The sequence below is a fragment of the Brugia malayi genome, assembly GCF_000002995.4.
Source record: "Brugia malayi strain FR3 genome assembly, contig: Bm_v4_ChrX_scaffold_001, whole genome shotgun sequence".
NCBI lineage: Eukaryota > Metazoa > Nematoda > Chromadorea > Rhabditida > Onchocercidae > Brugia > Brugia malayi.
Window position 1 is genome coordinate 12,884,862 of NW_025062479.1, and position 12,523 is coordinate 12,897,384.

The following is a 12,523-nucleotide window of genomic DNA, read 5'->3' on the forward strand; positions in this document are numbered from 1 at the left end:
CTGTTGAGTGACATGTCTCTTTATAACTTGAATGACTTCCTTTTGAATGGCACAAGTCATTTTGATTATATAAATTATTTTGTTTCTTATTGTGGAAATTAATTTGAAAAATTGCAAAATGAGTTGAATATGCAGAACTAATCGTAGCTATCAAGTTTATCTCTTCCACTTTCACTTTTATTTTATTTTTTGTAATATTGGAATTATAATGCAAGCAGAATAGCAGTGCAAAACAAGACGTCATGTAAAGTTTTTTTTAAACATCGTAATAAAATTTTGCAATTTAAAAATACTGAATTTTGAAAGCATCCCTCGAAGAGTAATGAAGTGCATAACTTTTGTTTCTATTAGCTTAAAGTGAAGTAAAGTTGATTCATTCTATGGTCATTCTTCTAATTCGTTTTTTTCCTATTAATTTCAAAATGAAAAATAAAAATTCATAAGGAACTAGTTACAAAATTCTTTATAAAATAAGCAATTATTACTAAAACTAAAGAAGAATAATTCTACATTATGTTTTATCAGCGCAAGATTGCAAAATAATCGTAAGAATTTAAAACCATAAAATCCTCTGACGACCTATTCATTTATTCTTGAAATTGTTGCATTTTTATTCTTTAACATGAAATATTTTTTTCATACATTTAAATTATTTTTCATACATTTGAATTATTCCAATTTCTTAACATCAAAATATCTTTCGTTTTAGTAAATTACAAATTAATACCTTTTTAGTAAATTGCAATTTTTTTTGTTTAAAAAGAAATTTTACTCATGATCATGAGTATATCACAGCACAAAGAACCAAAAAATTTTGCGACTACAGGAATAAAGATTTTTTTTTCTGCTTTTGGAAATTAAAAAAATACAAAGGAGAAAAGGAAAAGATCCTGAAACGGTTTCTCTTCAATTTCATTTCATATAAACCTTTTTACATCTACAGTATAGAGGTGTGTGTGTACAGCATAGTATAGATGTGTGTAGTGTGTGTACATCCACATTATAGAGATGTATAAGTATAGAGGTTTATTAACTAATTGTAGGATTTTACAATTCAATTTTTTGTATTCCCAAAATATAAAGAGGATTTTTGATGTCGACAGTAGTAGAGAAAGTGATTAGAACTAATTACAACATATAAATGATATCATTTATTATCAAAACCATTTGGAATTAAAACAAAAAAAAAAAAAAAACTGGTCATTAGAGATTTCCTCAAATGGATTCTCAGAACTGACCAGAATTGATCATAGTTATTGAGCTGAAGGAATTTTTGCAACCGTTGTAATTATAAAAGTGATTTAAATCCATTTTCAACATTTTGATGTAAACTATTTCTTGCTATCAGCATTGAATATGTGCAATTTGCAATGAATTTTGCCTGATATTTTTGTAAGTAATGGCCTTCATTTTCAAAACAAACTGAAAAAGATCGATCTGTTTGGGCATACTGTTTCGGAATATAATCCAGCACTGACGACATATTACTTCCTGTTGCTGATGAACAATTCTAAAAAAAAATTTTTTTAGTTAGCAATTTTTTTTTGCAATATTCTTTCCGGACGATCATGTATGTATGTATGTGTATATTTATTTCACATATTCTTGATACATATGGAAAAATCAAATGAATCAGTGTTATATTAGGAAGTGATCTTCTGTTTAATATTTGTTACTATCGAAAGGAAAATCTGTCATAATTGATAATTTCGGCAACTCTATACAAAAATACTAAAAAAAAAAGAACTGATAAATGTCAAGAGTTATCAAACATAAGTAATAGGCTTAATAATTACAAGAAATAAAAGTTACTGAATGACTGATATTATGATTATCCTTCTAGAAACTAATAGTTAATCCAACTTATATCTCTCTCTCTCAAAAAAAAGTAGTAAACAGAAAGAAATAATTATGGAAAAAAAAGAGAGGTATATTTTATTAAAGCATTGCTTACCATATGGCTGATATTATCGAAAAGTGATGCAAACTGTTGACTGATTGATATTTCAATAAGATGATCCAACGCTGAGTAAGCAATCAAAACCTGCATGGATATGAGTTAATCTGAATATGAATATAAAAATTGTGCAAATGTATCTGCCATAAAAAAGTATGGTGATTATAACTTTTGATATCAAATAAACAAGAGATCAGAAGAGAAGGAATTAAAATCCTAAACCTTAATAATTTCAAAATCATACTTTTGTTTTATTATTATTCAACATATTGATATATCGCATTTGATCTGTCAGATCAATATTAGTTGTTAATTTAAGACAAATTGCAGCTTCATCACCATTTTTCACTTTCATTTTCAACATTTGAAATACTAAAAATAAAGCTGGAATGGAGAACAAAAAAGATCAAAAAATATGATTTTGGTAATTTTAAAAGATAATAAATTCTCAATTATAGTGAAATTACAAAATTTCTTAATATTTTGGGAAATGCTTATTGTGTAAATGCAAGTATGACTCAGTAATACATACTTCTATAAAACAAATATCGTAAAATAAAACGAAATATCTTGAATGTTTCCCAAAGCCATAATCCAAAAATGATCAACCAAGTGGGCTTAATGCTGTGATGAACCTTAATACCTATTGGATTAATTAGTGCAACACCTTTACACCGATCCTGAAAGCATCATTTAAAGTAAATAATAGAATTTTTGACAAAGTCCTAATTTTTTCTGATAATAATACGAAATAGAACTGTAATATTTTTTTTTTTTGGTAATAAAATCGAAATTCAAGTGTTGCCTGCAGTATACAAAAAAAAAAAAAAAAATGGATTCAACAACTGAAACAATTATTCATCTTTTACTTACTCATTTTACTACCAAGATCTAACCGGATTTCTTGCAGCCAATCGAAGAGCATTTTCCGTTCCTCTGCTATGGCCTAAGAATACAATATTATCACCAACATCCATCATATTGATAATTTTTTGAACAAATTGCATACGCTCCTCATTAGTATAATTTAATTCTTCATGATCTACAAAACAGTTTTCTTTTTTCGGTAAAAAGAAAAGAAAAAATTCAAATATTTTATTTAATTTTTCATTTTATGCTGCAATTTCTTATTTTGATTCCGAACATTTAACTAATTATTCATATTATCATTGAAAATGAAAGAAAAAACAGAAAGATGACAACACATTTCCGTTGTAATTAATGAACACTTTACAATTAATTAATCGCCATTAAATTAATCATAGTTAGAGTCTGTTCATGAATTATATTATAAAATAATCGTATATTCAGTAATATTTTTTGAAGCTATACGTGGAGTGTAGCCTTGGCCTGGAAAATTGATGCCTATAAAACGAATCCCATAACTGTGTAAATATGGCAAAATATATTTGAAATCATTATGTGAGCCTGGCGTACCGTGACAACCCACAACAGTTCCAATGCAGGATCCATCTGGAAGACAGTCCTGTAAATTATTTGTACTTAATCAATCTGATATTATTATATGATCAATCAAAGATGTAGCATAAAAGTATTTCCGGTAAAAAAAAATTTTCAATGGAAAAAGTTTTATATTTATACAAAATATCATTATGTAATAAATAGAAATACAACTAAGTAATAAGCATCTTGAAAAAATTAAAAATTTATGGTATGATTAAAATAAATAAAAAAAAAAGGAATGTCAAAAATAACCTGCACAATAGCATTCACATCAATTGATTTTCGATCAAAAAAATCAATTCGTATACGCAATGTTCGTAGCACTGATGGTACTCCTTCTAATTTCATAGGCAATTTTTGGTTGCCTATTGATCTTATAGTACTCATTGCTGAGTGAATAAAGTAGATGATGACTATACTTACGTTTGATAGAAAGAATTTGATTAAAAGATTGAGAAACTTAAAAAAAGAAAAAAAAAAACAATTGATTTTGAGATAAAATGGGATATTTTTTTTAGAAATCAAATTTTTTCGCTAAAAACGAGGACTATTATTTGATGAACTATCCATAAAAAATGTTATCCTTTTCTCAAAATTTTTTTTTAAACAACATCTAGGAACTTAAATAACATTCAACCATTCCACTTCTTTATCACACCTGTTTGTTATTATTATTGTTTACAACTATTATCATTTCCATTACTCTCAGACACCTTCCGAACACTTCAATCTTTCCCACCCACTATTCGCATTTTTTGTGATACCATAAACTTGCCACAAAGCTTAAAATTACATTCATTTATCACCCCCCTTTTTCTCATTTTCACATTCAACATTCTTCTGCCATGAATAATAATAGATGTGATCCTACTTGAATGAATCGCTCTCTAATTTCAATCACCAATTTGTTTAATTTATCATAATAAGTATGCAATTAGCACCACTTTTGTGTTATTTTAATTCTAATGTAACCATTCTCTTTACTAAATCATAATAATAATAATTGTAATTATCATCTTCTTTTATTAGCTCAAAATAAATCGTTTCATTATAACTGTGAAAATCATAAAACCAAATTTATTTTTGATTTTTTATTTTTTGAGACAGAAAAGGAAAATGAGATTAACACATGTAAAGTTTTACTGTTGACATACCAGCATGAAAGTAACAAACGATAACGATGAGTTAAATGATGAAATTTAACAAATATTAAGTAATTTTATAACTGTAGCGAAATGAAGGATGAGTGAGAATAAGAGAAATCAAAAATAATAGTAACGGAACAGAAAACTGATAGATTAGTGATAAAATGGAAATAGTAAATAGAATGGCGATGGTGATAGCTTGCTAAATTCATCAATATTTGAAGTAACATATTGGATGAGTTAGTTAATCAAGAGATTTGATTTGCTAATATCAATGACAAATTTGCTTACAATCAGAATAAGAAAAGAAACACAAGGAATGATAATTATTTGGATCGAGAATCTTATTTAAATAGAAAAATTATTTAAATGGAAAATTTTAAGTAGAGAAATTTGTTATATTTTTTTTCATTCTTAAAAAATATTCCAGAAATAATCATACAAGTAACAGAAAAGTAATTTGATCGATGAAATGTGTAGATAAGGTTTTGACGTCTCGAGATTGTCAGTGAGGGGGTTATTTACTTATGGAAAGTCATAAATTGATTGTTGCGAAGATTGTTTAAATAAAGCAAAAAAAAAAAAAAAAATACTAGCCAAAACGCAAAACGTTAAGTTAACCACTTATTACAAAATGAATAATTCTATTTAATCTGCTGCGACTTTATTGCATAATTGCAATAATTTCGTTACTATTGAGATAAAAGTTTATTTTCCCAATAAGTTTTTTAGATTTAAATGAATTAAAACTAATTATTTTGATGATTAATTCAAGCGTTAATTAGCTCTTCATAGAATTTCTATTCATTAAATTATAAAGATGGCATCGGGATCAAAATATGAAATCAGCTGCATTTATAACAAACAAAAGCATTTATCTATTTTGTATAACGTTTGAAAGAAAAATGTTAATATCAAACACTGGAAAATCAATGGCCACTGTTATAGATCTCGAAATAATAATGCTAATTTCAGAGATCAATTTTACAAATAATTACTACTACATCTTGAATTCCCACCCAAAAAAAAAAAAAAAAAAAAATTGAAACAAACACAGAAAAATTAAGATGCCTTATTATTTATTTTTGGATAGAATGCATGGAAAAATGAACAGAGAACGAGTGAAAGAAATGAAATATTTGAAGTGCATTGAGGACAAAATATGATAGTTGCAATTGGCGTAGCATTCAATCATTTATCATTTTAGTTTCACTAGCTGATACAGTGAAACTACTCTTCATTGTTCTTATGATAAAAGAAGAAAAGATGACGAAGAGATATCAGTTAAAACGATTAAAAACTATTTCGTTGCTCTAAAAGTTCTTTATTAGTTTCAATAAAGAGTAATAATTACATCATTTTAGTGCTATTTTATCTGAAAAAAAAAAGTGAAACGAGCTGTAGAAACAATTCTCGTGAAATCTTGTTACTTTTCCAAAAAAATTTCAAAACGTATGCATTTTTTCCTTTTTCTCCTCAAATTATACATTTTCGAGTAACTGAATCATTAGTTAATTAGGCAATTAATCAGTTAACTAGTATGTTCTCATTAACAACTATTTGCAAGCAAACATTGTCTAATATTTTAATCAATTCGAACGGTTAAATGTTGTTAATGTATACGTCAAAATGTATTTTCCATTTTATTTCAGAAATTTTTTCCTCCTTCTTTTTTTGTTTAATCATTCAAATTTTAAGTTTTTACAATATCAAATGACGGAATAAAGTCATATAATTAATTAGTAAAATAGTAACAGCTTTAAAAAAAAAAATAATGATAATTAATGCTGACAGTTAATGAATGGATTTCAAGTAATTGTTTGGGAAAAAGAAATGATTTCAGAAAAAATTAAAAGAAGTAATTCATAAAGCATACACATGTAACTCTAAGTATTGGCAAATATTGCACATGAAGTACTTGAAAGTTCTTTATTACTATTATTGGAATAATAATTAACAAAAAAAAGAAGAAACAAGGAAGATTAATTCACTAAAATAACGAAACATCAAAACATTAACGGCAATGAGCCAATTCGAATTTTCCGTTTGCACTCAAAACCTTTTAATGGTTTTGTTTTGTTTTCTGTTGGTTTTCTTTCTTATCAGTTTTTCAGCTCTTTGTTAATTTTTATGTCATTTATTTCTACTTTTATTAAGGGTGGTCATACCTTTTGGTAGTTGGTTGCCTAAGATTATAGCTGCCCTACTCCTGTTAATTGTTTAGTTCATAGTAGTACCTTAGCATCCATTATTCAATCTAGTTTACTTCTTATACTAAACATCAGTGAATTACTTTCCCACCAAAATATTCATTACAAGCTTACATGAAATAGCTGGAAGAGTACCAGCAAGCAAACTTAAATAAACAAAATATGAAATAAGACATATATAGAAAAAATGCGACATGAGATGAAACTGTATTTTAAACAAATTGGTAGTTATTCTTATCAGTTGATAAAAAAATGATATGTTGAGAGATTAACAAGTGAAAAATGAATAAAAAAAAAAACTATTGGCAATAATTTATCAACACCTCCAATACCGATTTAACGAGTTTTTCAGACGTTTCAGTTGAAACGAAAAATCGATATGTATGCTCCATGGAATCCAAGTTCTTTCTTTCCTTTTTTTTTTTTTTTATGGTATAAAGTATATAATTTCTTGATCGCATAATTGAAAAAATATTACATTTACTATCTTCCTCAATCATACCTGAAAAATTGTTTCTAAAATACGGACAAAGAGAAATGAGCGTTAGTGGATTTCTTCTCATTAGTAAGTGAGAAGAAATGGAACTCTCTTAGGTTCTATTCACTTAATAATACAAAAAATAACTTAAATGATAGATAGTAACTTTCTTATCATTAAAAAAAGTGAAATTCAAAAATTCACTTTTTAAGAAAAAAAAAGAAATGAATCGTTTTCCTATATGCATTGATTATTTTATTAATTTCTAATAGAATCGTTATTTTAAGAGTGCAATTGAAGTGCTTATTGTCATATCTGAGGTAAAAGTTGAAACATAATTTTCCTTTCAAGCAAATAACAAATAACACAATAATTCAAAGAAGTTAACAAAAAGAAGTAACGTTTAATCATTTGTCTTCATTCACTAAAACGCAATTTTCAGTTAAGATAAGACTGATTTATATATATGCAAGAGTCCACTTATAAAGTAATATTTAGAGCAAGAAATTCCAATCAGTGATAAGTTAAATTTTACTGCTTGTTCTGATATCTGATCTGATATTTGATTTTGACTGATTGCACTGGTATCTTAAGTGGCACTCCAATATAGATGATTCAGTTATTACTTTTCATCTTTTATCATCTCGAAATCGACAAAAAAATTTTTTTTTTTTGCTCTTGCTAATGCTATCATTAAGAAATTTTCAGTCGAAATTTCGAAATATAGCAAAATCGACATGGAATTGATATGACGCTGGAAGTGAATTGCGTGGATAGACATGATATGATAAGGTCATTATGAAATTCTTCTGATTAGAATTGATTACTGAAAAGCAAAAAGTTCTGTAAAAGCTTAGTTTGTTACATAAACTGGCAAAGTTGAAATCTATGGATAAAAAATCTAAATATCAATTTTTTCGGTGGTTAAATGTTGCTTCGAAATCAAATGATCATTGTTAACTGTGATGAAATGGATTACAATTCCTTTCAGTTCTAATTGATACAATTCCGCAATAAATCCGCAACATTTAGCTGATAATAAAAATTCTGATTGCTTTCATATTTTTTTTTTCGTGTTCTGGTTTGTTAGTAAGTAACAAATGTACAATAATGGTAGTTCATTATTTGTTGTGTTTGATTAAAGTTCATCCGAACTTGTTTTTGTACTTCTGGCATTAATCCTGATGACTCAGCTTTTATGTTCATTATTGACATTTGTTCTGCAGAAATAATTACTGCGGAAGTTTGGCACTGATATGCCTTTCTTAACATCTAGCAGAATGGTTCTCGTAAATATTTCTTTCTTTTTTCATGCTGTATTATTGGTGACAAACTTCATGGATGGTAATGACAAGAATGTTGTTTCGAGATTTGTACTTCATTAGTTGCATATCCTTCTCTATCCCTCGCTTTTTATGTCCAGTAATCTGTGTATCAGAAATACAGTGGTGCTAGAAGGTTGAAGGTTAATAGAAGGATAATTAATGTCGTCAACTCATTATCAACATCAGATTTGTGATTATTTGTTGATAATACTCTATCATTCTACTAGTTGAGAATATAATATTTCAATAGAAGTGAAATATGTAAAATACTCAATTGTAGTTTCATCTACTGTCGAAATATATGACATTGATTGGAGAGATATATTTTCATTATCTTAACAGATATTTAAATTTAATAATTTTTTCTTTATCTTAACAGATAACGCTAGTAATATCACTGGTGTTTCCTGCTGTAATAGTGGAATGAAAGTAATTTGCTGATCGACTGTAAACAATGCAGTAGTTAGAGCAACATTAGTAGTTACATCGATACAAATTTCTTTCTACTTTTTGGGCCTAATGTTGTATCTAGAAAATGACTGCCCGCATGAATTATTGTCGATGTAAAACTACTATTTCAGATTTTGTAATTGAAGAACTTACCAATATTCTGGATGATACACATTCTGATTCGGTTACTGTCATCGATAAATCGGATGAAGTTACAGTTGAATTAATAATATCTTCGAATTCTATTTCGCCATGAATGGTACTCGTAATCCAGGAATTTGTAGGAAGATTTGCTGATGTATCGTATTCTCCAGTTTCATATTCATTGGTTGAAGCTGTTGAAGTAAGCAAATCTTCTGGTGTCGTAAAGTCCTTAGTTTGCAATGCTAAAAAAGTATTGCACCAAATTATGGAAATTTCTTACTTTTGATATAAATTGTAGGTATAAATTTCTAGAACAGTGTGTAATACTTTGAAGATTGGAAAGTATTCAAAATTTGATGTATTGTAAAAGAAAAGAAAAAAGGAAAAAAAAAATCAATTAACTTAGAAATACTGCGTATTCGGCATGTAGTTAATTAGTAGATGTTGTTTTCAACTTAAGGAAATATTCAAGTAATCATAGTGGTAAGAATTCGAATAAGCATCTGAGTAATTACACTAACAAAGATCTAATAAACATTTTCAATATAAATTTTGTTACATTATCGAAATTTTTACTAACCGTGTAAGATAGCTTCTATTAATTGATCGACATTCATTTGTGAAGAATATGCGCTCAAGGTGTCAATATTCTGGAAATATGTTGGATTACCGATAATAATACGAGGCGAACTAGTTGGATTCTCTTCTGCCATCTGTTTTAATAAATCTTTCGCAGACTTCATATCATTCTTATACATTTTCCGGTTTCTGAAAATTAATGTTCCAAGTTTGAGACTTCATTAACCGATGTTGATTTGATTTCACAAATTTTTGAAATGATTTCAAAAATTGCTTATACATTTATTTTAGAATGCAGATAAAGAAGAAACTTGTTGCACCTGAATATTACCTAAAAGTAGTCCAACAAATAAAGGATAAAAATGATTAGGTTTAGTAGGAAAAACAATTCCATCCTTTTATATTGAGAATAAATAATGATTAGACCTGTACATAGCCACATCCGGAACAAATATTATGTTTGTAATTCGTGATGACCATGGAATTTTACGAAATGATTCAATTGCACTAAAATTTTTATATTTTGACAAGCATTTAAATGAAAGACTAAAATTTTCGAAATTCAAAAAATTTCAATTACTTATAGTTAAGGATTTATTCATTTCTACTGCAAAACAAAGAAACAAAAAAAATATAAAGTATGATTACTTCGTAACACTAATGTCACTATTCGACTTCACATCATGAAAAATGTTTTCTAATTCACAAATAACTTCCGTCTTCGATAGCAATTTGCTAAAAGTTGTTTGATCATTGATTTCTTCGATGACATATGTTGTACAAGGATTATCGTTCCTTTCTATTACTTTCTCAACAATTGTTAATATTTTATCCTGAAGAAAAAAAATCTATTTCACTTCAATTCTTTCTATTTTTTATTCATTCTAATTCAGTTTCATACCATTTTACTCATGTTTTAATAATATTTGAACGCTGTATAATATTACCCTGTATAACATTCCTTCAGTTTTATTCTCTTTACCTTCAGCTGTACTTACTGTTAGAACGATAGTTTCGGCAGGTATTATCTTTGTGTTTTCTATTCTGCTTGTTGTTGCCTCTAAAATTAAAGTTTATTTCTATATTAATAGGTATAAATGACTTCACCCTTTTCAATATTTTCAAAATTTCATTCAACAGATTGTAAACAGAATGACGAAAATGAATTGTAGAAAAGTAACTTGAAATTGTGATATCAAAATATATTCCAGTGATATTATATTGGTGATAACTACTCTTAGTGATATTATCATCTTTTTTATTGATCATTCTTATAAATTGGAAACTAAAGAATTGAAATTTCGACCAGTTTCATTGTCGTCTGAATGATGATGACGGCTTTTAATTATTATTAGTGTAACCGGTACAATAATAGTAGCAATTATAATAAGTAATAATGTGCAGGCAAATAAGATCCATTTTTTTTGACCACTATAGTCCACAATGTACACTTTCCTTGCCATGCACTTTCTTTAATTTTAATCAAATTAATGGTGCTGTAATCGAGTATTAAATATTTTAATTCCAATAGTCTCAATTTCACACAAAATCTGCTAATGCTAATAATACAACCATTAAATTACGCAAAAATTCCGCGTTGTAAGCATTTAGTTCTAAATGTAATTGTGTGTCGAATATATTATTATTACTGACATATTAATTTTTAAGCCATTTTTATGTTTTTCCACTTGGAATGGAGAATGGAAAAAAGAATGGAGCCAGTAATTCTCTCTCTCTGATGTAATAAATTTAAATCATTTTCTTTTAAAAATTTAAAGTTGAAAACAGTATGTATGACTGAGTACTATTGAATAGCCAAATAAGGAAAGACAAATTTTTATTTTTTTATTCTTCGAAATTTTCTCTCTCATTTATATATTTGCAACTTATTTACAAAGCTATTAATGCTTTAATGGTTTAAGCTTTTTTCAAATGATATCACTGAATTAATAATATCGACATAAAACCTGAAACTGTTATGTCAGCTAGTCTGAAAGTTTTAAAATTAATGAAGTAATTGTGCAGTTAAATAAAATCAGACTAACACTTTTTATATAACTAAGAATAACGAATAATAATATAAAGCATTTTGAGTGATTGTTGCAAAATAACTGATCACATTTGGCATGTCAAAAAGTTTTCATAACTTAACTGATCCATCAATTTACTGATAAGACTGATAATTGTTCAAGACAAATCAACATTCCCTAAGTTATTATTCATTATTACTTACAGCTTATTCACAAAACAGCTAAGTGATATGGTTGAAATTAATTTAATTTAAATTAAATGTTATTTTAAAATTAGCACATATATCAGCGATACATTTCAATCCATACCGTAAAAATCTCTGCGTAACATAAACTTAATTATTTGCCTTATCTGAAATTTAAATGCAATTGCTATTACCAGATCATCACAAGAAACTTAAGGTCGAAATACAAATTTAAATTTGGAAGAATTGAAATGATTGCGACCCTCACTACATGCCATATATTTGATGAATTTCGAGCAACACTAGCACTGTATTAAATTCAACAACAAAAAAAAAAACTCGTCCCACTTCAATAAAATATCCATTTTGTTGTTTTTCATAGCGCTAGCAATTAATTACTCGAATACTACTTCATACCTTTCTAATATTATCACCAACATTTGCAATAAAATATTTGTTTACCTTCCTTTCTATTTTTATTATTTCCAAATTTTTTTGACTTTCAGTCGGATCAGCAGCAACATACAATAATTATTGCTACCCAAAACTGGATAAT

General features: G+C 27.2%; 2 protein-coding genes across 4 annotated transcripts; both read right to left on the bottom strand.

Annotated features, from left to right (window-relative positions):
• Positions 1 to 1,288: 1,288 nt before the first annotated feature.
• Positions 1,289 to 3,808, bottom strand: Bm4905 (the record flags this gene model as incomplete). 2 transcript variants are annotated; one of them, XM_001897514.1, is made up of 7 exons in its annotated part: positions 1,289 to 1,510; positions 1,955 to 2,044; positions 2,202 to 2,329; positions 2,490 to 2,637; positions 2,854 to 2,999; positions 3,290 to 3,443; positions 3,674 to 3,808. In XM_001897514.1, 7 exons carry the CDS (start codon positions 3,806 to 3,808, stop codon positions 1,289 to 1,291), a joined length of 1,023 nt encoding a protein of 340 aa, XP_001897549.1. The 2 variants fall into 2 exon arrangements, with proteins under 2 accessions (XP_001897549.1, XP_042930608.1); XM_043074674.1 differs by having other exon boundaries at positions 3,674 to 3,769.
• A 3,464-nt stretch (positions 3,809 to 7,272) lies between these two features.
• On the bottom strand, positions 7,273 to 11,215 carry Bm9779 (Uncharacterized protein; the record flags this gene model as incomplete). 2 transcript variants are annotated; one of them, XM_043074675.1, is made up of 7 exons in its annotated part: positions 7,273 to 7,278; positions 9,183 to 9,415; positions 9,754 to 9,941; positions 10,179 to 10,259; positions 10,401 to 10,585; positions 10,751 to 10,812; positions 11,059 to 11,215. In XM_043074675.1, 7 exons carry the CDS (start codon positions 11,213 to 11,215, stop codon positions 7,273 to 7,275), a joined length of 912 nt encoding a protein of 303 aa, XP_042930609.1. The 2 variants fall into 2 exon arrangements, with proteins under 2 accessions (XP_042930609.1, XP_001897548.2); XM_001897513.2 differs by having other exon boundaries at positions 10,700 to 10,812.
• Positions 11,216 to 12,523: the final 1,308 nt, after the last annotated feature.